Source organism: Solanum dulcamara, chromosome 9, assembly GCF_947179165.1.
Source record: "Solanum dulcamara chromosome 9, daSolDulc1.2, whole genome shotgun sequence".
In the NCBI taxonomy this organism is placed as follows: Eukaryota; Viridiplantae; Streptophyta; class Magnoliopsida; order Solanales; family Solanaceae; genus Solanum; species Solanum dulcamara.
In genome coordinates this window covers 21,175,358-21,199,950 of record NC_077245.1, presented here as the reverse complement: position 1 = coordinate 21,199,950, position 24,593 = coordinate 21,175,358, and the positions used below count along the sequence as shown (strand labels likewise).

At 35.2% G+C, this 24,593-nt stretch overlaps 1 protein-coding gene across 1 annotated transcript; it reads left to right on the top strand.

The window, feature by feature from the left end:
• Positions 1 to 470: 470 nt before the first annotated feature.
• LOC129903604 (uncharacterized) lies at positions 471 to 788 on the top strand. Its single transcript, XM_055979152.1, has one exon. The coding sequence runs from the start codon at positions 471 to 473 to the stop codon at positions 786 to 788; it is 318 nt and encodes a 105-aa protein (XP_055835127.1).
• The last annotated feature ends 23,805 nt before the right edge of the window (positions 789 to 24,593 follow it).

The window sequence follows — 24,593 nt, the reverse complement described above, 5'->3', positions numbered from 1 at the left end:
GAAGGAGATAGTAAGGCTATACGGGGTGTCCCTTTCTATCATTTCAGACCATGGTACGTAGTTCGCCTCTAAGTTTTGGAGAAATCTACATGAGGAGTTGGGAACTCAACTCACTTTCAGCACAACCTTTCATCCACAGACAGACGGACAGTTGGAGATGAGCATCCAAGTGCTAGAAGATATGTTGTGAGCATGTGTGATTGACTTTGGGGTCATTGAGATAAGTTCTTGCCCTTGTGTGAGTTTTCCTACAACAATAATTACCACCCCAGGATTGAGATGGCACCTTTCGAAGACCTTTATAGGAGTAGATGTAGGTCCCTCATAGGGTGGTTTGATGCTAGAGAAGTAGAACCCTTGGGGGTTAACTTACTAAGAAATGCTCAAGATAAGGTAAGGAGCACCCAAGCTAAGCTTTTGGCAGCTCAAAGTCACGAAAAAGAGTATGCTGACCACAAGGTAAGGGACACATGACATTTCAGGCCGGTGAGCAAGTACTTCTAAAAGTGTCACCCATTAAAAGGGTGATGAGGTTTGGTAAGAAGTGCAAACTCAGTCCTCATTATGTTGGTCCTTTTGAGATTCTTGATCGCGTAGGGCCAGTGGCTTACAGACTGGCTTTACCACCTAGATTGTTTGGAGTACATCCGGTATTCCATGTGTCCATGCTAAAAAAGTACCATGGAGATGGAGATTACATCATTAAATGGGACTTCGTTTTGTTGGATAAGAATCTTCAGTATGAGGAAGAGCCAGTGGCAATCTTAGATAGTGAATTTCAAAACTAAGGACCAAAGAAATTAAGTCTCTGAAAGTTCAATGGAAGCATCTTCCAGTAGGGGAAGCTATTTGGAAAACCAAAAAGGATATGCGAGATAAGTATCTTTAGTTGTTCGTCGAATCAGGTACTACTCAATCTCTGTCTTAGCCCTGTGTTTCCTAATTGGTCACTCGGGAACGAGTGACAAATAAATTGGAATCTATTATAATGACTTGGTCCCTTCATTATGAATAAACCAATAGAGAAGGAATCTGGGCTAGAAAACTATTAGTAGTGACTTCGAAAAATTTGAACTTAGGCCAGACTTGGACGAATTCTGAGTCAGGTGAGGTATATGGTAACTCGATAATGGTTGGAGGGTCAAATCTTTTATTTGATAATTTAAGTTGATAGAGAAGACGTTAAGGAGCCTGTACGGTTTCATGGAATCACATTTGAGTGAGTAAAACTCTTGAAATTGATCTTCTCACGAATGGTGTAATTTAATACGCCATGGGGAGAGGGTGTGTTGTGAAATGGAAATTTGGAGCTCAAGTTACAATCTATTTACTTTCGTGCATTACGCTGGCATGGGGTCGCTGTGGAAGAATGGTCCCGTTGGTGCAGGACAGAGCGTGACTTAAGTTAGAAAGAAGTCCAAAAATGGTTGTAGTCATTCCCACTTCGTTCTTAAAAGACCAGGAGTAACCTAGGATGCTTTTCTACTGAGTTCCACCACAATTTGTGCCAAAGGTAAGTAAATTACTCCCTAAACTTGTTATTCGATTACTAGAACACATAATTATTAGTGGGTGATCATTGGGGGAGGATTTTATCCACAAACCGATGGTGGGAAGTAGCCCTAGAATGGGGCTTAGGATCATGGGTTTGTCCTAGCATGGGTATTATGTTATAATTCATATTAATTAGGCCATTTTGTTGATCTTTGGTATGTATTTATTGTTTTAAACCAAGAACAAGTTGAACGAATCCAGAAAGGGAAAGCTTTTGCACATTAGAGTTGTCAAAAGCTTGATTCGAGGTAGGTGATGATTTTGTTTCCCGTATGTGATTCATGTACTTACTAAATTACTCCACTGTATGCATATGTGTATATGAATAGCGAATAATGCTATGAATTTTCTAAAATGATTATTTATCGGTCATGAGTTGTGATGATCCAGTTCTTGGGTGATATTATAGCTGACTATTTATTGTGATTGGGGCTGACTTGTATTGTCACGACCCAAATCGGGGTGTGATGGTACTCATCTCAACCCATCGAGATAAGTTAGCCTAAAATTCAACAGAAAGTAAATATAGAAGTAAATGAGATAAAGCAAGGTTCAACTTGGTCAAAAACAAGTAAATAATATCAAAATCCCCCAAGACTAATTGTTACGTGTACAAACCACTAATACATTATCAAAATATGAAAGAAAATGCAGTCACAATATCTTTGTCTCTAGAATAAGACTAAAACATAATAAAAGAGTAAGAGGTGTTCGCTAGATGGATGTAACAACTACCTCAACACTCGAAATGATAGCCTTGGATGTGGTAGGAAACACTAGGAAATCAAGAGGGTCCGGACTCACAACCTACATAACTGTAGAAGTAAGGGGTAAGTACTAAACAACACGGTACTCAGCAAGTGTACAACTAAAACTAAGCAAAGCTCCATAGATACAAGTACTCCTGTCATTCCAACCAAATCTCCTTAACTACAAACTGTATAAAACCAGCCCAACTCTACACTTTATACAATGAATACTCATCAATAGTATCATCAAGTGAATCATATCAAGTCAAGTCCAGCATATATAGAGCAATAAGTAGTAAACACGAATTCACAAATATCAAAAAAATATGATGCAATGCAATGAAATGATGCATGTCTGTCCTATCGATACATATCCACTGAATCACAGTCCAGAATCCATGGGGGATATTCTGGTCCATGTAACCTGCCATGGAGCATGTGGCCCATCCCCTCAATATACATATCCTTTCATGGAGCGTGTGGCCCAACGCCTTTGTTTCATAATACCTGTCACAGAGCGTATGGCCCGACCCTTTTATTTCATATCATTTTTTCCAGTCTTAGCACAGTATATCAGAACCAATGCAATCAATTAAGGTCCATATAATTCACAATAATCCCATGATATCAATAATAATTTTCACATCTCATATCAATATAGTCACTTCACATGTCAAAATAAGTCAATAGTCTCATCACATCGATCACACCAATATCTGTCATTAGATTGTTATTTTATACCCCTCATCTCCATTTTTAAGATCATTTATACAGTCAATAACCCAGTCCAATTCTCATTACTCAATGCTCATAACAAGGAAATACTAGCATCTACAAGCTTAAACTGAGGTTTAAAAGTTCACTTGCCTCAAATAATCAAGCAATCACTCCGGGACTTGAGCCTTCCCCTTTTGTTGGACTTCCAAATCAATGTAATCTAGTCAAATAGATAATAACAATAAGATTTCAAAACTAACAACACTCATATTATTATATGACTAGCGTAGACCCAAAACTCGCCCAAATTTATAATCAAGTTCCTAATATTGATGTTAATTAGTTTGTCAGGTCTCATTTTTCTTAAACTTCAAGCCTAGGTTAAGCTTCAATTCCTCTAATATCCTAACTCTAATGGTATTCACATAATACAATACACCTATTATTTAATTACCTATCTCAATATATTATATCAAAACTTGAATCATAAAGTGCATATAATAAGAAAGTCTGGAAATTATCGAATTCAATTACGAAAGTAGCATGTCAATTAACTGGAATCAACAATTCCACTAATTAGATCCGTACATCCTATATTCCTTTAAATTATTCCACCTGCAATCATTAATTAATAAACTTCAAGATTTTTCCCCCAAAACCCCAAACCCAAAACGCTACTACTAGTGCTATTGCACTTTGAACTTTTAGTTTCTTATCTAACTTTAATTATTAAAATAATGAATTTTCACCCAACAATTAATATATACGTAACAACATTAGAGCTTGCCTACCTGAAGGCTTAACCTTATCATTTTTCTTTTCGTGTTCGATGTCGCAGTCCGTTCTGTATTCTCCCTATCTCTTTTCTTCTTTTTATTTTTCTTTTCTCAATTAGTCATGTACTAAAAGTGACAAAACCTACTAACTTATTTTAATAAATATGGAATAAGTGGTATAATATATTAACTAAACTATTAATTTAGCCTACCAATTAAATTAGTTATCTAAAGTTACCCTCAACTAAATAACCATAGTTATCTAATAGTCCAAATAACCCTTTAAAATTTTACGGAAAGGGTCTTTTATGAAAGAAGGAGGACTCGTTCTCAAAATGACCTAACAAGTCATTACATTATCCATCACTAAAAAATCATGTTCTTCCTCGAATATAAATTAAAAGAAAATAACTAAAGCTTTGAAAAGCTGGGGATATCTGGCACGCATGTTAAGCCTCCATCTCTCAAGTCGCCTCTCCGACTAAACAGTGCTTCGTACCTTTATTGAAGCTATTTCCTTGGTTCTAAGCTTACGAACCTGTATATCTAGAATAGCTATAGGCTCCTCCTCAAATGTTAGATCTGGACCCAACTCCACTGAATCGAGTGATAACACATGGGACTCATCCAAAACATACTTCCGGAGCATAGAAACATGAAACACATTATGCACAGGCGATAAGCTAGGTGGTAAGACCAATCTATAAGACACCTCTCTAACTCACGCCAAAATCTCAAATGGGACAATGAATAGAGGGCTGAGCTTGCCCTTCCTTCCCAATCACATCACTCCCTTCATGGGCGACACTCAAAGCCAAATATGATTACCCTCCATGAACTTCAATGGTCGAACTCTCCATTCTGCATAACTTTTCTACCTACTCTGGGCTGTCAAGAGTCTACCCTGAATCATATGAACTTGCTTCATAACATCTCTAAGCAAGTCTATGTCTAAAGAGTTTATCTCTTCTAAACCAAACCACCCAATAGGAGATCAACACCGCCTACCATACAAAGCCTCAAATAGGGCCATCTGGATACTTGAGTGATAACTGTTGTTGTAGGCAAACTTCGCTAGGGGAAAGTGTTGATCCCATCTAGCACCAAAATCAATAACACAAGCTCAAAGCATGTCCCCCAACACCTGAATTGTCTGCTTAGAGGGACCATCAGTCTGTGGGTGAAAAGTTGTACTCATATCAATTCTAGTGCCCAAACCATGCTATAATGCCTACCAAAAGTGCAAAGTAAATACTAAACCCCGATCCAAAACAATGGACACTAGACACCATGAAGCCGAACGATCTGACTAATATACAACTGGCTAGCTTATCCGCTGTGTACCTTAACTTAACTAGAATAAAATAGGTAGACTTGTTCAGTCTGTCAACAACCACCCATATAGAATCATAACCACCCACGGTGGGAGGTAAACCCACAACAAAGTCTATAGTGATCATTTCCTACTTTCCAGTGGGAATAGGCATCCTCTGACTCACACCCTAGGCCGTTAGTGCTCACACTTTACCTGCTGGCAAGTCAAACACTTGGACACAAACTCTCCAATGTCCTTCTTCATCCCACACCACCAATAGTGCTGGCTTAGATCATTATACATCTTGGCTGCTCTCGAATGGATAGAATACCTCGAACAATGAGCCTCTTCCAAAATAAGTCTAGTTAGATCACCCACCTTAGGCACATAAATTTTGCCGTCAATCCTCAATACACCTTCTGAATCAAGTACCGCCTCCTTAGCTTCACCTCTCAATACCTTGTCTCGAATGATACATAATTTGTCATCCTCAAACCGCCTCTCCTGAATTTGCTCAACTAAGGAAGAGCATGCCTCCACAAAGGCAAGAACACCACCATTCTCTAAAATCTACATTCGGACAAGGCTATTAGCTAGCCTCTGAACATCTCTAGCCAATGGTCGTTCTTCAACTTGGATCGCGGAAAGACTCCCCATAGCAACTCAAGCCATCTACGTTGCCTCAAGTTCAGATTTCTCTGACTGAATTTATACTAAGCACTCCTATGATCCGTGAAGACCTAGCAATGAACATCGTATAGGTAATGACGCCACAAATTAAGCACGAAGACCATGACCGCTCACTCCAAATCATGAGTAGGATAGTTTTCTCATGGGCCTTTAACTATCTCAAAGCATAGGCAATCACTTTCCCCTTTTGCATCAATACACCGCCTAAACCAACACCTAAAGCATCACAGTATACAGTAAAGCCCACACCCTTCTCGGGTAACGTCAAAATAAGAGCCAAAGTTAATAAAGTCTTGAGATTTTGGAAGCTCGCCTCATACTCATCGGACCAATGAAAAGCCACATTCTTCTGAGTCAATGGAGCTGCAATAGTGGAGAAGCCCTGCATGAACCATCTGTAGTAACCGGCTAACCCCACAAAAGAATCTCAGTAGGAGAAGTAGGCCTTGTCCAACCTCTAACTACTTCAATCTTAGTCGGATCCACTCTAATCCCCTCTTTGGACACCACGTGTCCCAAGAATATCACAGAATCAAGCCAAAATTCACACTTGTAGAACTTTGCATACAACTTTTCTTCCCTCAACTTTTGAAGGACCAACCTTAATTGCGAACATGATCTGCCTCAGTCTTGGAATACACCAACATGTCATCAATGAAAACTATCACAAAAGAATCCAAGTACGGGCGAAACACCCCGTTCATCAACTACATAAATGTTGCAGGGGCGTTGGTCAACCCAAATGACATCACCAAGAACTCGTAGTGGCCATAATGAGTCTAAAAATTTATCTTAGGGATATTTGATGCTCTAATCTTCAACTGATGATAGCTAGACCTCAAGTCTATTTTAGAAAACAATGTCACTCCCTAAAACTGATCAAATAAATCATCAATACGGGGAAGAGGATATTGTTCTTAATATTACGTTGTTCAACTACCTATAATCAATACACATCCTCATAGCCCCATCTTTCTTTCTTACAAACAAAACCAGTGCACCCCAAGGCGATATACTAGGGTGAATAAACCCCTTACTCAATAAGTCTTGCAAATAATCTTTCAACTCTTTCAACTCAACTAGATCCATGCGATATAGAGGAATAGAAATGGGTTTAGCGCTAGGCTCTAAGTCAATAGCAAAATGAATGTCCCTATCCGGAGGAACACCAGGAATATCAGTACAAAATACATCAGAAAACTCCTTAACCATCAGAATAGTCTCTATAGGAGGTGACTCAATACTCGTATCCCGAATAAAGGACAAATAAGACATACACCCTCTATCAATCAACATCTGAGCACGAATATATGAGATAACCTTACTAGGATAGGAGCCATTAGTACCCTTCCACTCAATCCTTGGGGCACCAGGTATTGCTAAGGTAACAGTCTTAGCATAACAACCAAAAATAGCATGATAGGGAGAAAACCAATACATACCCAATATCACATCAAAATCTACCATCCCTAGAATAATCATATCTACCCAAGTATCATATCCGGCCAAGGAAATAAGATAGGATTGATATACTCAATCCACTACTAAGGGCTTACCCATGGTTGTAGAAACATGAACAAGCATAGACATACGATCATAGGTCAAATCAAAGTGAGATGCAAAATAGGCAGACACAAAGGAAAATTTAAACCCTAGATCAAATAACACAGATGCAGGTCGATGGCAGATTGGGATGATACATGTGAAACTGTATTGGAAGCCTCAGCCTCGGGTATCTCCGAAAAATTATAACACTGATCTCCCCTACAATCTCCGACCTACACAGCACCTCTACCTCCTTCTTAAGGGACTATAGCACCATCAGCACCCCTACCAGGAATGCGCCCACCTCTACTAGTTTGGGCTCTACCTCGACTCTAATCGGTGGCACTGGTCCTCTAACTGAAATTGTAGAACTAGGATGGGTTCCTCCTCGATACTAAGATGCACACTGCCATGAAAGATAATCCAAATCTTCACAAGTATAACATGCTTTCTCGTGTGAAAACCTTTACGATGAACTTGAGGAACCTGTATAACCACCCCGGCTCACCAGCCTCTATTGTGACCCCTCGTAACTCTAACCTATACTATAGGACCCATAAGGTGTCTGACCATCCTCAGAAGCCGGCATAGATACATGAACTGCTCCTCTATGCTGGAAAACTGACCAGAAGCATGGGCTCTCTTAGGGTCCCCAAACTCCTCTCTCTCCATCAACTCCGCCTTCTTGGCAACACCCACGATGGACTGGAAGGAAGCACCTTCACGGGCGGGTTGAAACACTGCTTACGAATGTAATAGTTTAGTCCTCACATAAATTTGTGAATTCGCTCTGTCTTATCAGAAAGGACAATCATGGCATGTTTGGACAACTGATAGAAATGAGTCTCATACTTAGCAAATATAAGACCCTCCTACATCAAACTCTCAAACCATAATCGGATCTCTTCCCTCACACACCAAGGGATGAAACGGTTATAAAAGGCACTAGCAAACTCATCCTAAGTCACCCGGTGTGACCCAAATGGCCTGGAACTCAGATACACTCTCCACCACTGTCTAGCTAGCCCACATAACTAGAGTGTAGTATAACAAACTTCGTGGGTCTTAGCTAACCCCACTGTCTCCAAGAATTCTTGACATATGGTCAGTAACTCATGTGCATCCTCAGTCTTCCCACCCTAAAACTGTTGTGGGTCCATTTTCAGAACCTCTCATATTAGCGTTGCTTGTCATCAGTCAACATGACTCCAGGTGTGTATTCTTGGATAGAGTGTCATATTCCGACACACATTTGGATTGGGTATCACTTTTTGACACACATTTAGATCGAGTGTCACATTTTGACACAAGCTTTGGATAGGATATTACGTTCCGACAGGATAACCACGTGATCCTACCATTGTACTATTGTCTTTGTGTACCAATACTAAACTTTCTATGTCTTTGTTGAGTACAGGCATATTCAGTCAGCTGCATAGAGACCTTGAATAGAAGACCACTAGCTGGCAGAGTTCAAGGGTGAGCCAGTTTTACCAGGCTACCATGGGCTCTTCTTATCTTATTTCTTCTTTCAGGACTTAGACTTCAGACTTGTTGTTTTATGACTTTTGAGGTTGCACCCCCATGTTTAGACTTGTTTAGTATAATGCTTTGGTACAATGACTTTTGGTTCCTAGGTATTAATTTCTGCATCGTTAGGTTATTGACTAGATTATTCTGAGTTTATGGGAACTCAACCTTTGTTTTTATTATTTAACCTGTTTCCGCATCTTTAAATTGTCTATCTCTTGTGAGAATTATTATTTGGGTCTAAATAATGGTTCTCCTACCGGAGGTTTAGTAGGGGTTCTAGTCACGATGGGTTGGGGTCGTGATAAAATATACTTAGAAACATATAAAGAGAACCAATTGATTGTTGTAAGTGTGATTAATCATGCCCATTATGTAAACTGATTCAAGTTAAGGAATGGAAGTTTGAGTGATGCTATATTCGTGATGTGATTATGCATGTATCAGCTGTTTTACTAAATTGTGGTTGTCTGTTTTATTTCATATAATTAGGTATAAGGTTGTGTATGATCAAGTGGAGAGTAATTGTTGTGTTGTTGAGTTGGTATTTGGTGACTTAGAGTCGATTATGTTACAGTCCTGTTGTAAGTGATAATGAGGGTATGAGGATAATGTCAGAGCTTCTGATTCCATGCAAGCCACTATGGCGGGATAAATTCCGCCATGGAAGGACCATTATAGAGGGTTAGGTCCTGCCATAGTAGACCAGCAATGGATCCCGTATAGAGAAGCCAAACCGTTGTAGTTCAACAGTCTTGCAAGTGGGTTACTAAATAGTCAAGGGTCAGGGTGTTGGCGTGAGAGCTTGAGTAAGAGAGGTAGACTAGATAAACAGACGTAGTGGTGGTATGTATTCAGGAACTCCTCTATGTGATAGAAGGGTTAGGCTTTGATCAATGGTAGAGTTGGCAGTAGAATAGGGTAGGAGGTTGGAATCAAGTGTACTAGTTATAGTTTAGGTAACTAGGATGGTAAGAGCACGTGGATAAAGATTTGGGTGGTGCATTTCTTATTGCATGCATTCTTCTAAATATTTTTTTTATATTATGTGTTGGGCTTCAGGTTGGCCGATGATACCTAGCAGTACATATTGTTTCTAGTGATACTACTCTTGTTATGCCACTTGGTATAGTTTGGTTGTAGGGTCACTGATGTTTCAAAGGTGAAGACGATGATCATCTTCCATAGCTTCTACTCTTTCTTTCTTGTGGTGGGAGTTGTGTCATTATTTTATTTATACACCGTATTCTTAGAAGCTCTTGTATCTGTTTAAACAACTTTCTTAGGGGTGTTAGTATGTTTTTTTTTGGTAAATTAATTTGGAAGCTTGATGCTATGGTAATTTCATAACCATTTAGGGTGTTATCTTACGATTCGTTTCCTTTCCACATGTTATAATCAATTGGGGGTTGAGGGTTCTCCTATCTAGGTATTAGAGTAGGTAACCGCACGACTTGGTGGGTAGAATCGTGACAACAAGAGACTATTATATACACTTTTAGTACATTTTTTACCTTAAAAGTTTTATATTATTCTTTTGAAATAATTGTACACAAAAAATATAACTTAGACCTAATAATTTGTTCTTTTTATATACATTTATTATTAATTAACGTTGCACACGTATAAAATACGTACTCTAAACTAGTTATTATATAAACTGGATGATGTCAACAAGGATATTCGAAATTCTCGTTTACAATTCGATATTAGTAATTTTTTAAAGATATGACAGATAAAATTGAATATTTTTATTGATACAACATAAAATAAATTGACTTTACTTCATAATTTTTTTAATTTGAGTGACCATTTAAGAAATTTACTCGCTATACACTATCACTATATCCTTTTAAATGTATAACTACTCCAAATAAATTATTTTTTTTAAAAAAAAAAACTTGCAGAACAATTGCTACACGACAAATGCTAAGTCACTGGTGGTACTACAATATTATGAACAAAACAATGACCAAAGAGAAAAAAAAGTATATTTTCTGTACATAATAATATTTTCCCTTTTTTCTTCTATCAAAAATTATTTCCGACAATCTTTTATTCTTTTAAAAAACAAGATAACGGTTTAATTAGAGGCTAATCATCATTTTAAATATATTAACTTTGTTGTCGATCGGATTCTGCTGTTGAATTAGAAGATAAAAGCTTTTGTCTTTTTTCTTTTATATTTTTTTGCAATTTGTGTCTGATTGCCTTATATAGGTCTCAAGCAATCAGATATGTCTATCAAGTAGCTTGCATTATTTCTACATGCACTATAGTTGAAGGATTCAACAACGTGGCTTGAAGTTTCACCATAACTTTTATAACAAACTTTTGGGCGTGTTCGCCTGTTCGGTAGGGAGAAATATATTTTTTTGAATAATATATTTTAGAAAATGAGTGATTTTCTTTTGTCTGTGTTTTTGATAATAAATAAAAAAGATATTATTCTGAAAGTATTTATATATAATTAGATAATATCATGAGAGGTGAAGGTAGGAGGGTGTAGGGTGGTGGGATGAGGGTTATGACTAGGGTGAAGATGATATGTGTTGAATAGGTCACACACAATTCGAAACGCTATTTTTCTTACTTTTAACGAACTTATTTCAATAATTCTTTTTTAATTATTAACTAATTAATTATGAGAAAATTGAAAATAATTTTTCTCAATCTCTAACACACCGTTAATGTGTTCGTTATTTAAACATTCATTCAACTATCTCTCTCTCTCTCTCTCTCTCTATATATATATATATATATATAAAGGAGGATCATAGACAAAGTGATGTGTCACCTCTTTATGACTTCCATTTATATTTATCTTTTTTCTCCTTTTTTGGGCATTTTTCTCTCATTTCTTTCAATTATTTTATTTTATAAAATCATCTCCTTAATACATATATTCCGCTCTTAATTAATAGTAGTAATGTCCATAACTCCTAACCTTTCATATTCATAACCCTCAAATAATTAAATATACAAATTGATGACACCGTAAAATCACTCTTATAAAAATCTATTTTGAGACTTATATGATGATTATTTTATTTTCATTTCTCCTTATGCTTCATCTTTTGTCTTTTTGGTTGATCATTTTTTCATCTTCTTTGATTTGATTTTGCAGGAGAGAGATCTATAATGAAGATTGTTAGATCATAGATGCATAATTCATTTTCATGAAGTAAAGTGATTTGATATGTCTAATATAATTATCCATCTTTCTCTATTGCAATTAGACATTTAGTATTATTATTTTTGTAACTTTAAATTCTTATTGAAATTATAATACGTAATGCCAAGTTTTTTTTGATGATGATGACGAGTTTTATTTTAAGAAGACAAACAATAATTTCACATCAAGATTTTTTTTATCAATGATTTAATTGAACATGGTTTAATTTGATGATGTTGGAGTGACTTCATTATATATGACGGATATATAAATTTAATTTTCAATGAGAAAAGGGAATCAAAATGATAAAGAAATATGAAACAAAGTCATATATAAAATTAAACTACTATTGTATTAACAATTGTATATATTTCTCTTGTGTTTTATGTTATTATCATTTAATAATTTATTTTATTTATTCATAATTATATATTAAAATATTCTTTAAATAGTAGCATATGACAAGAACTTTGACATAACTTTGGCGAGCGAAATATGGTGATGGATCTACTTGCAAGGGAAGGCCTGGAAGGAAACTTTTTGAAGCATAATTAGAAATTATTTTGGCTAGAATTGTTTTTAGTTTGGCTTGTAATAGTAATTTAGCTACACTTATTGACAATACTACTCATTTAGCGTACTAGGATCCTATTTTTATTATGAAGCATAATTTATATAATTATCTTATTTCACCCAAAAGAATTATGATGATGAGTTTTATTTTTATTTTTTTCACAATGAAAATTAAAATGAAACATTTTATTCTATATTATCATTGTTTATTCTTTTATGTATGTAAATTTTATTTTTGTAGCTATTCTTTTGTTGGTTGAAATGTATTTATAATTTTTTTTCTTTTTATTATATTATGAATGTAATAGTGTAGGTTGTTTTTTTTTGTATGTTTGTATGTCTTAATTATATAACTATGAAAATTTATGTCTATATATTATTTAATTGTGATTTTTGAAATAGTCAAGTAACACACCTCTTACATATGCAGACAAATCGTTTACCTTTTTTTTTCTTTATTTAATTTTGTCCCTTATTTTTGTTGTTCTTTTATTTATTTTTACAAATGAAATCAGTGCATAATGATTAATGTATTTAATGTCTAATAATAGTATACATTCAAGTTGTTAGTAACTCATAGCTCTTTATCTTCTTTATAGCTTCTACTCTTCAATATTATTCATAACTCCTATTTTTTCCCCATAAATTTTAAAAATATTTATTTAATATATAAAAGAATATAGTAAGCACATGTAATAGTAAAGTCACAACGTAAAAGTTCAAAAGTCTTTTTATTAAGAAATCAATATTTGAATAGAAGATCGTACCCCTACAAAAGATAGAGAAATTTTAAATAAAAAATAATATTTTCAACTTAATCCTGTAGATTATTGTTTCAAAATATAAGCTATAATCATTTTATTTACTTCACCACTTTATATATATATATATATATATATTTACATATTTACAAAGAATTTTGATTTTACATATTGAAGAAAAATGAATGAAGTATCATGTCCAGGATGAAGATATTATATTCTCTAACACAAACCTAAATATAAATATTACATAATACTTCATTTAAAACAAGAAACTATCAATATATAGAATTTATATATAAACAATGTAATATTGTAATTTATTAATTTTTCTTATAACCACGCGAAGCACGAATAGTTTCTGTCACGATCCAACCCACTAGGTCGTGCGGGCACCTACTCTATGACCTGTGTAGGAGAACCCTTAACCCTTTATACGAAAAGCATTGCAAAATTTATAACAACTCAAGCATTAAAGGTAAAAAAATTCATTTAAGTCGGTAGTAAATCAGTGTTTATACAAAAACAAAACTTAATACCCCAAGGATGCTAGTCTAAAACAGGTACAAGAGCTCTACAAAAGCAAGACATAATACAAATGAAAGACACAGCTTCAACAACAGGAATGGAAAAGTAGGAGCTGTCGGAACATCATCTTCGTCTTTACCTAGGAAACTCATTGACCCTGCAACCAGACTATGCCAAGTGACATAGCAAGAGTAGTATCAATACAAACAACACGTACTGGTAGACATTATCAATCAATCTCATACCCACCGCATAATATAGGTATAGAAAAATAAGAAAGATCATAGCAACTAAGCTTTATAAGCTTGCCCACCCAACCTGCTATTAAACTCCTTACTCTCACACTACAGTTTTCACCACTCTAATAACCACAGATTCACTACCAATTCTGGTTTACAAACTTGAGACCTGTGTGTTATGGGCCCACCATACTACTGCTCACTTCACTCCAACAGTTACCAGCAACCCACCTTATCCACTCAATGGTTCACACAACTATCACTGGTCTTGACCCCGTTGTCTCACAACATAAGATCCTAGCCATCCCATGACCATACCTCATAGCTAGCTACGCATTCTTGTAATAACTATTACCACCACTATCTCTGATTGAAAACCTAAAGAGGACGACTCCCTGCCAACAAGCAACCTCTACCCCTAAACCTGAAAAATATAGAATATCACATATATCATATCTAGGCCTAACAAGATCCACCATCGTACCCACAAATAATTCTATACAGACTCGCAGTTCATTATAAAAATATACCATAATTCAACGGGTTCCTTTATAAGTCCTTTTCTCTAGCTTATTAACAACTACCCTCACTATTATACAGAATACAGATACCATCGGGTCCTCTCATGGGACCATCCACACACACACTTGGCCCTCTTGTGGGACCCAATTCAGCCATATATATATCGGAACGTGAGACAAGATCCAATAACATGTCGAAACGTGATATCCAATTCAAAAATATATCAGAATGTGAAACCCAATCTAATTATATGTCAAAACATGACACCCGATTCAATTATGCAAATCAACCACAAACTACCAACAATAGACCACATTATATCACAAGAACGGGTTCATCACAAAACATGCCAGTAAATGATCAGTTCACATAATCACATACACCCATTCATACAATGAAAAAAATTAATAAGTACATGTTATACCCCCTTTTAACTCGCGCCAAATAATGTACAACATATTGGTAATTCCTAAATTATTTAACTTAACAAGTCGCCACCTAATTATTTTAGAGGTAAATTTGGACACCTATATATTAAACTAAGGTAATGCTAAAATTAACTCCAATTAATGATCTACTTAACTTATGTGATTCTAGGTAAGTGTTCTAATTATCCTAAAGGGAAGGAATTAAGCATCCTTTAAGATCCGTTAAAAATGGTTACAGGCCAAACTTATTTTAATTAGTTAAAACTAAATATAAGTGCTAAAGATTTTGAAAAATCGAGCAAGTAAGTTGAAAAATATTTTAACATTTGAAAACTCTATTATATTTGGAATGAAATGACTTTTGCTCTTTTTGTTTTAAAAAATAATAAGAAATGATCACTTGTTTAAAACAACATTGTTGAACAAAGGTTTTTGCACGAAATGCACTAAAATATGGTTCACGTACATGAAATGAGTGCATGCTTTGAAAAACATCTTTTATGAGTATGTTGAACTTGAAATAAAATTATGATGCCCCTTTTAAAAAAAATTGTTCAAACTAAAAAAATTCCACATATTTAATATGTTCAATAACCATGAAGTTTGACATCCTAATAAAAGACATATTAAATATTCTTGAGAAAGACAAAATCCAAACTTGACTTTTAATACATGCTCATAAATACAACTTTTAGAAAAATGAGTCCAATATACATAAAACGAAATGTATACATTCAACTTAATAAAATGACTCTCTTTTGTTGCAAATCTTAATATAAGCAAATCTCACCAAGACATATTTTACCAATGTGCCATACTAGCAACACTATAACATTTTTTCTATACTCAAAACCTTGTCAACAAAAGAGAAAGAAAAACAGTACAAAGTAAAGAATAAAGTCAGTTTTCACCTTTTCGGAGTAGTGAATAGGGACATTTTTAAGTCTCGAATCTAACCTCGTTCATGAAATAAAATTGATTGAGAAGACAAATTGAATATGCTTTTTAAGATGACATGCAAATACAAGAGAGTAGTGTTCTTGTGACTGTACAAGCCTTTTTTTTCTCTTTTTTTATGAAGATGTAAGGTTCTCCTACTCTTCTTCTTTTTTCTTTATGAAGAATGGTAAGGTTGTATTTTATAGGAGAAGAATTGTAAAGTTATGTTCAATTGAGCGGGAATTAATGTCCATTTGAATTTTGACAAAGAAAGAAAGAAAGAAAAACAATGTTATTTGTAAGAAGTCAACAATTTTGATGGAAGAAATTAATATGGATGAAAGAATCGAACTGAAAAAATTTCCATGTGCATCAAATTTTTTTTCAAGTTTTTGGACTTTGGGGCTGTTTTAGAAGCTGTTCTTTTGAGTTTTTTATTAAATGCAAACAAAAGACACATTTGAAATTGAAATGGCATCTTTGAAAAAATGTGATTTTCTTTTCAAAATAGTTTTTGTTTTTAGTGATGACCAAATCATAGAAGAGATATGATGGGATACAATGGGTATTTATTCTTACCTAAAAGTGAAGCAATAATGTTGTGTCATTGCTAATTTAACGGATCAATTAATATAAGAATTTGGGGTGGTTAACTAGAATACTTTCTTCCTTATATTTTTTTGGGCTTTCTAGAAAGAATACTCTTTAATATAAATACATACTAACACATGCTTAAGTAAATAAAATATATATTAAGGGGTAACTACTAATACTTAAATAAAGTTACATAACATCATAAAAAATTAAGCAATAACACTTATAAGATTTAGAAGTATGTGCTTAAATGCAACGAATATGACATCTTTTACTAAATGATGATAATTAAAACAAACAAACAAACTAGGTTGATGAATCCTTTTTTTTATAATATTACAAAGATTTCTTATTATAATGAAAAATAATTTATATACATTCTTAAGTTATTAAGTTGTTAGAAGCATAAAGAAATAATTTGGAAGAAAGGCGGGGTTTGAAGAATGAAGTAGTCATTGAAAATATACGTTTCATGCCAATTCAAAAATATGATAGATGGGATATCAACAAAAAGTCATCTTTTTTATTTATAATCAACAATTTTGTCAACAAAATATTAAGTTGTTTTTTGTAATTATTGACTTTGCAAGAAGGAGTTTGAAAATATAAGAGAGAGAGGGAAGACTTTTTTGTTACTGTAATGACCCTGAGGGTCATTTTTTAAAATTTGCATGAAATTACCATTTTACCCCTAGCATTAGTACCCCCGAGTATGATTTGTTCAGTTTGTGTGGTTGAATATGTAAAGCCTTAATAGTTAGTGAAATGGGCAATTCATGAGTTTATAAAGTTAAGAGTTAAAAAAGTGATTTTCGAGATCAATCAGAGCTACGGGTCTCAAAATGAGATTTTGTTAGTTTCATCAGCCTCGGAATGTGGAAATTAGTCTAGGAGAGTCATCATAATCATATTTGGGGTTAATATGTGAATTTGAGGTCTCAAGTTGAACAGTGAGGTTTTAAATGAGTTGGTTTGACTTCGGTCAAAGTTTTGAGATCCGAGCGTCGGATGAGAATTCTATCAGTTATGTTGCGTCTAGAACGTCGAGTTTGGTTTAGTTGAACATTGACTTAGAGCCCCGGTACCTTAATCGTCGTTTTGAATTTTTAGGCCAAAAGTTAAGTTTTAGGCCAATAAGGGGCCCGGAAGAGTATTTTGGTCAAAATTACTTCTTTTCAAAAGTATGATGATTCCATTGAGTTTGGAATATCGAATTTAGTAGAGTAGCATATTCCGCTTATTTTTATCAAACTTCGGATGATTTTCGAGGGTCCAATCGAGAGCATTTTGGATTGTGTTTCAGCTGTTGTTTCTGGTTCTGGTGCAACTCTCCATTATTCATCGTGATCGCGACCTTAGGCCACGTGATTGCGATGTGTCGAAGAACTTGTCTTCGTGATCATGAGAGGGGGGTTCGCGATCGCGAGGATTAGTAACTCGCAATCATGTTGCCTAATTTGTGCCTGAACAATGTTCAACTTCGGGAGAAACCCTATTTTCACCATTTTTGAGTTCTTGATCTTCTTGGGGAGATTTTGAGAAGAGGTGTTCGAGTAAAATCATTGGATAAGTTATTTTTAACGTAAAGCCTTCCTTTTTCATTAATTATTTGATGATTTTAATTCCTAAATTTTAGTTTCAAACTCCCAAACCTCTTGTTCTTCCCTAATTCAAATTTATGAAAGTTGGTGATTTCTAACTCATTTTGTACTCTATTTTTATGGGTTTTTCAACCTTGAGTTTCTTACTATAGTAGAACATGATTTTATAATAAAATTTTAGATTTGACCCTTTTTGAAATTAATCAATTTTCTAACTGTTTTACCCTCAGTTTCGAAGCCTATTAATATGGGTGTCATTGGACTCCTTATGACGCATATATTTCATTCTTGATAGTGGGTTATCATTTCGGGCGTTGAATTCAAAGGTTGATCATTCAATAGAGCGTTTGAGTACGGTTTCTTCAATTGAGGTAGTTGGCTAACCTTCTTGGGTCTGAGTTGGGTGATTAATCAAATTCTATGTTATAGATTTTGGAATGGGGTAGTAGTGTAGTTTGGGAAAGATAATTTATATTGTGATAATTGTGTGGGGGCTTATATGTGTTGTGTTGCTCGTGTCGGGGCTTTATGTGATATTTTATTTGTGATTGAGAATATGTAATTCATGAATTAACTGAGTTAGAGATGTGAAGTGGTTATTTGACTTGGATACCCGCCTGAGAGGCTGAGTTGGGGTTTTTGATCATGCTTGAGTATTGAGATATTGTTGAAAAAGGGGTGAATACTTAATTTGAGGCATTTCCTTCCCATTACTGTCTATTAAGGGTGAATATCATGTTTAGGTTAAGTTTTGAAAACTTTGAACCTTGTAATACATGTTAAGTTGTAAATTACCTCCATGACTTATATGATGTGAATGCATTCATCATCATTCATATTATCATTGATCATTGGGAAGTTGAGATCTGTGAAAATTCTTTTTGAGAAAGAAAATCTGACACATTTAAACCCTTGTATCTTTAGTCCCTGACCAAGGTAGTTTTGCGTTAGGGTAGTGGATACATTGTGATCCCTTGAATACGAGTAGGTGGCGAGTGAGAGAGATATTAGTATTATGAGTCCTTGTCCACAAGCTGCATGGTGAGGTAGTTGATACATTGAGATTATGATGAGATATTTGGTCTGCGAGACCCCTATGGGTCTTTCCTGGTAGCACAGCTCGGCAGGTGTATACGACAGGTTCTGTGACATCCTTTTACAGTGCATTGATACCTATGATACTTCACCTATTTATTTAACTATGATATAAAGCTGTATTTATATATTTACTTCAATCGCGCCGTTCTATACAAATTAGCGGTAGTGTAGTCTGAGTGAGACTTTTCTAGGTGTAGGTGGAAGCGTTCCTTTGATTAATTCCTTATACTCAGTCGGTTAAACCTACTGAGTACATATGGATTGTAATCACCCTTACTTCTGTGACCCTTTTTATATAGATACTAGTCAGGGTGTCTAGAACGGTAGTTGATTATAACGAATACATTATCATCAGATCAGTGGTGAGATCTTGGGATCCGGACTACCACTAGTCCATCTTTTATTTTCAGTCTTTTCTATATTCAGAGACTTATAATATGTGATCAGACTCATATTTGTGTTTAGATGCTCCTAAAGTTATGACACCAGGTTTTGGGATAATTTCATTGTGTCCTTTTCATTGAGTTTATTTGTTGCCTGACTTTCATCTAGGAGTCTCATATGGTTTTACTTTTCGGCTTATAAATCAAGTTGGGGTTTGGTATGTGTTCCATTATGAACTCAGTTTTTGGGTCGTGACAAATTGGTATTAGAGCGATGTTCAGGTCTCATGAGTTAAAGAGTAGGGTTTTTAGTAGAGTTTTGTGGATTGGTACGTAGACGTCCGTATTTATCTTCGAGAGGCTACAAGATACTTGTTAGGATAAATTTCTTTTTTTGATTCCTTGTGTGCGAGTTATTCATATTAAATGTTGTAAGCCTCTATTCTATTCTTTTCGCATTAAAGGTAATGATCGGGCTTGAGAGGGCAGCTCTTGATCGAAGATGATCTGGTGAGGCCCCACCCGAGCCCTCTTATGATTATGAGAATATAGAGCATCGGGTTGAAGGAGAAGAAAAATGATCGATTAGACCTTGAGTATTTGGATTTTAAATTTTGGGTATCCATTCAGCCCCACTTTTCATTCCTCCAAGATCTATGGCTTTACCAATTTTTGTGCTAGTGATACTATGTCTACATTAGAGCAGAAGAGTTTTGAGAGATTGATCATATCCATGTCTCCCAAGTTCGATGGTATAACTGATGAGGAGGTTTTTGACTTTTGATCGAGTGTCAAGATAAGTTGTTCAATTTGGATATTTTGGGGGCACATGCAGTGTGTTGCATCTCTTACTGAAGTGTCCTCAAGAAGTTTGTGCTTTATAGCCTACGTGATCAGCACAACGATGAGCTTGACAAATTAGAGCAGGGCTCCCTACTAGTATCTCAGTACAAGGCTTGCTTTCATGAGTTGTCTTGTGTGCTATGACGAGTATACGTACAGAGTTTGAGTGGACCCACAAATTAGTTATGGGATTCATCGGTTATCTTCAGGAGGCTACAACCTCTCTTATGTTATCGAGTGATACATTGTAGAGTGTTACCATCCATGACAGGATCATCGAGAGTATTCAACATACAAAATAGGGTGGTGCTAAGAGATTTCGTTGCCAAGGTCATCTTATTGGTCATTCTTTTAGAGGTAGAGATTATTTGGGGTAGGGCACCTAGGAATATCAAGGTAGACCTGTACATGCAAAATTTGGGGTGATTATAATGTTGGTGGATCTTCTGGTTATCCTCAGTGAGGTTTTGGTCCTCGAGATTGTTTGTTCTGGTGAGTTTGAGCATGAGGCAGATAGTTTCCCCAGGTGTGGTGCTTCTACTATTCTACCCGAGTCTACCTAATCTTATGTGTCTACTCATTTTGATGTGGGTATGGATTATGTGAGTGAGTCTTGCGGTGCCTATTAATATTTCTACCTCGGTAGGTGAATCTTTAGAGGTGGATCAGGTATATAGCGGGGGTGTTTGGTGATATTTTTGGGTAGAGAGACCCGTGCAGACATGATTTTGTTATACATGCTTGATTTTGATGTGATATTAGTTATGGACTGGTTATCTCCTTATCATGCTATATTAGATTGGTATGCAAAGACCGTGACCTTAGCTTATCCGGTTTTCCTAGCTTGGTGTGGAAGGGCAATTCAAGTTCATATCCGAAGTGGGTGATAACTTATATTCGTTCTCATCGTCTGATGGATAAGGATTGTTTGTCTTATTTGTCTTATATACGTGATCTCGCTATATAGTCACATCTTTTAGAGACTACGAAGGTTGTGAGAGAGTTTATGGATCTGTTTCTTATAGACTTGTTGAGTTTTCCTCCTGAATGTGATACCGATTTTGTGATTGATTTGGTGCCGGGCACTAAGCCCATCTCTATCTCTCCTTATCAAATGGCTCCGACAGAGTTGAAGGAGTTGGAAAAAAATTGGAAGATTTGTTGAAGAAGGGGTCTATTCAGTCTAGTATATCACTGTGGGATGCACTGGTCTTATTTGTGAAAAAGAAGGATGGTACTATGAGGATGTGTATTGACTAACGATAGTTGAACAAAGTAACTATCAAAAACAATATCATCTTCCTCTCATTGATGATTTACTTGACCAGCTTCAGGGTGCATCAGTGTTCTCTAAAATTGATTTGAGGTCAAGTTATCATCAGTTGAAGTTCGAGAATTTGATATCTCGAAGACTGCATTCAAGACTCGTTATGGGCATTATGAGTTTGTGGTTATGTCCTTTGGGTTGACTAATACCCTAGCTGCTTTTATGGAGTTGATGAACTGGGTATTCCAGCCTTATTTAGATTCATTCATAATTGTGTTTATTGATGATATCTTGGTTTATTCCAAAAATGAGATGGACCATGTTAATCACTTGAGGACAGTCCTTCAGAGGTTGAGAGAAGAGAAGTTGTGTGCAAAGTTCTCCAAATGTGAGTTTTGGCTCGAGTCCGTGGCATTCTTGGGTCATGTGGTGACCAAGGATGGTATTATGGTTAATCCGACCAAGATTGCAATAGTTCGTGATTGGGTTAGGCCTATCTTGGCTACCGAGATTCGGAGCTTTATTGGGTTGGCGGGCTATTATCATCGGTTTGTTCAGGTCTTCTTTTCTATTGCATTCCCATTGACTAGACTAAATCAAAAGACCGTGGCATTTCAGTGGAATGATGAGTGTGAGGTGAGCTTTCAAAAGCTCAAGGAGTTATTGACTTCAACGCCTATTCTAGCCTTACCTGGGGAAGGTGTGGCCTTTATTGTGTTTTATGATGCTTCGAGAGTCAGCTTGGGTGGTGTATTGATACAAAAGGGTAGATTTTGTAATATCCCCTAAAATATGTTGTATATGATATTCCAATTCTCGATGAAAATTATATAGCTTCTGTATTTTAGGCATAACTTTTCGTAGGATGGTCCGAATTAGGTGATTAAATTTTTTGAATAACTCCAACATCATTACCTACAACTTTTGTGAGACCATATTTTAAGTTTTGGAGGTTAAGTAGGTCAATTAAATTCATTATTGTAAGATAGGGTGTTGTGATGAAATAGAGTATTTGTAGAAGAAAAATCATAGCTCACTATAAGATTCTCCAAATCGGTTAATTGTTGAACGACATGAAAGTATACTTCTAGAGGAACAATTCATGTGAAGACACCAAATCCTAATGAGGAAGTTATCTTGTCCAAACACAGCTCCGAAAAAGGGTATTCTGTTAAAAGAAAGTTCATCTTACCAACCATGGAAAGATCTAGATACATTTGACATCAATAGTCCTCCATTTGACATCACCCATGAAATGACAATCTTCCATTAAATTTTCAAATTTTTCTTTATAATTATTTTAATTATTGTTAGGTCCCTCTTTCACACGTATAAATACCCACCTTAATTCATCATTTTGTTCATCAAGCTTTCTCAAGCAACTCTTCTTTCTATATACTTCTTTACTCATTCTCAAAATATAGTTTTAGTGCTTATAGTGTAGAAATACTATTTTGGTGATTGATATACTCCGGATAGTACACAAAATGCTCCGGCAAGGAGAAAAGGCTAGAATTTAAGTGTATTCATTAAGTCCTTCGATTCTAAGTAACACTTCGGATTCCAGGTATGTAAGACTTCAGTGAGAGTATTCCTTCCACTCTCATGCCTAAATTATTTTGATTATATGATAAATTATGTTTATTTTCTTTAAGCTTTACTCTAAGTTATATGGGTGTTTATCAATGGGTTCTTCCACCTATTTAGTCCAAAAACTTTTTCAATTTAAATCTCTTGATTTCAAGTAATATTTTCTTGTGGGTAATTCTTATTTTTACTTAATAGCATGAATCATGGTTAAACTAATGATTATTGATCTATTTTGATGCAACATAATTTCATATGTATGAATTGATGGTTTGCAAGTAATTTCTCGATTTCTCTCTTTAAATGTTTTTGAAATTCATGGTGGGTTATTTAAAGAATGATTTTTAATTAATGGATTTCAAAGTATTTATGTATATTTATTTACATACATGTTTGCAAGTTGAAGTGATTTGAACCCACCTAGTTTTACTATGTTTTCAATAAAGTTTGACTTGAAAGCTTTGACTCCAAATGATTTTTTATGAAACCAATATCTATGATCAAAACAGAGTCTTATGAAATGAAAGAATGATGAAATGATATGAATGATGGATTCTTTATGCAATAAGGATAATTCTTGCATATTTGAATTACCAAATGTTTTAATGAGCTATTCTACCGAATATGATATTTGAATTCTCAAGCTATATGCTATGACTATTTTGAAGTATTAAACTATTCCGTGGGGTTGACTTAGCACCGAATGGGTCATTGAGGTGGGATTCGGCAAGGGAATCCTAGTAGCAACTCCTTGTCTCATTAACTATGTGTCAATATAGGAGCCCTTGTAGGCTTAGGCTAATAGATTCATGAAATACCTTAAAGTTAAAGTTAAAGAAATGAATAAAATTGACGGAGTTCTACCCAGCAAGTAGTCTCCCCGGTCAATGTAAGGGGTTATGTTGAATTCCATGTAATAGCTCGCATGGTCTTAAATGTTGGTTATGGTCATTTTCCCACAAAATAAATATTTTAAAGGATATATATATATATGATTTATTATACATGCATTATATTATGTTCCATATTACATAAATATTTTAATGTTTCCTCAATGTTCATGCATCCTTACATATTTAGTATATTCAAAGTACTCACACATACTCTTTTTCCTACATGATATCACCATGTAGGGACCGGTGCTCCTCCTCGTTCTCCTCCACGTGGCTAGTTGAGATT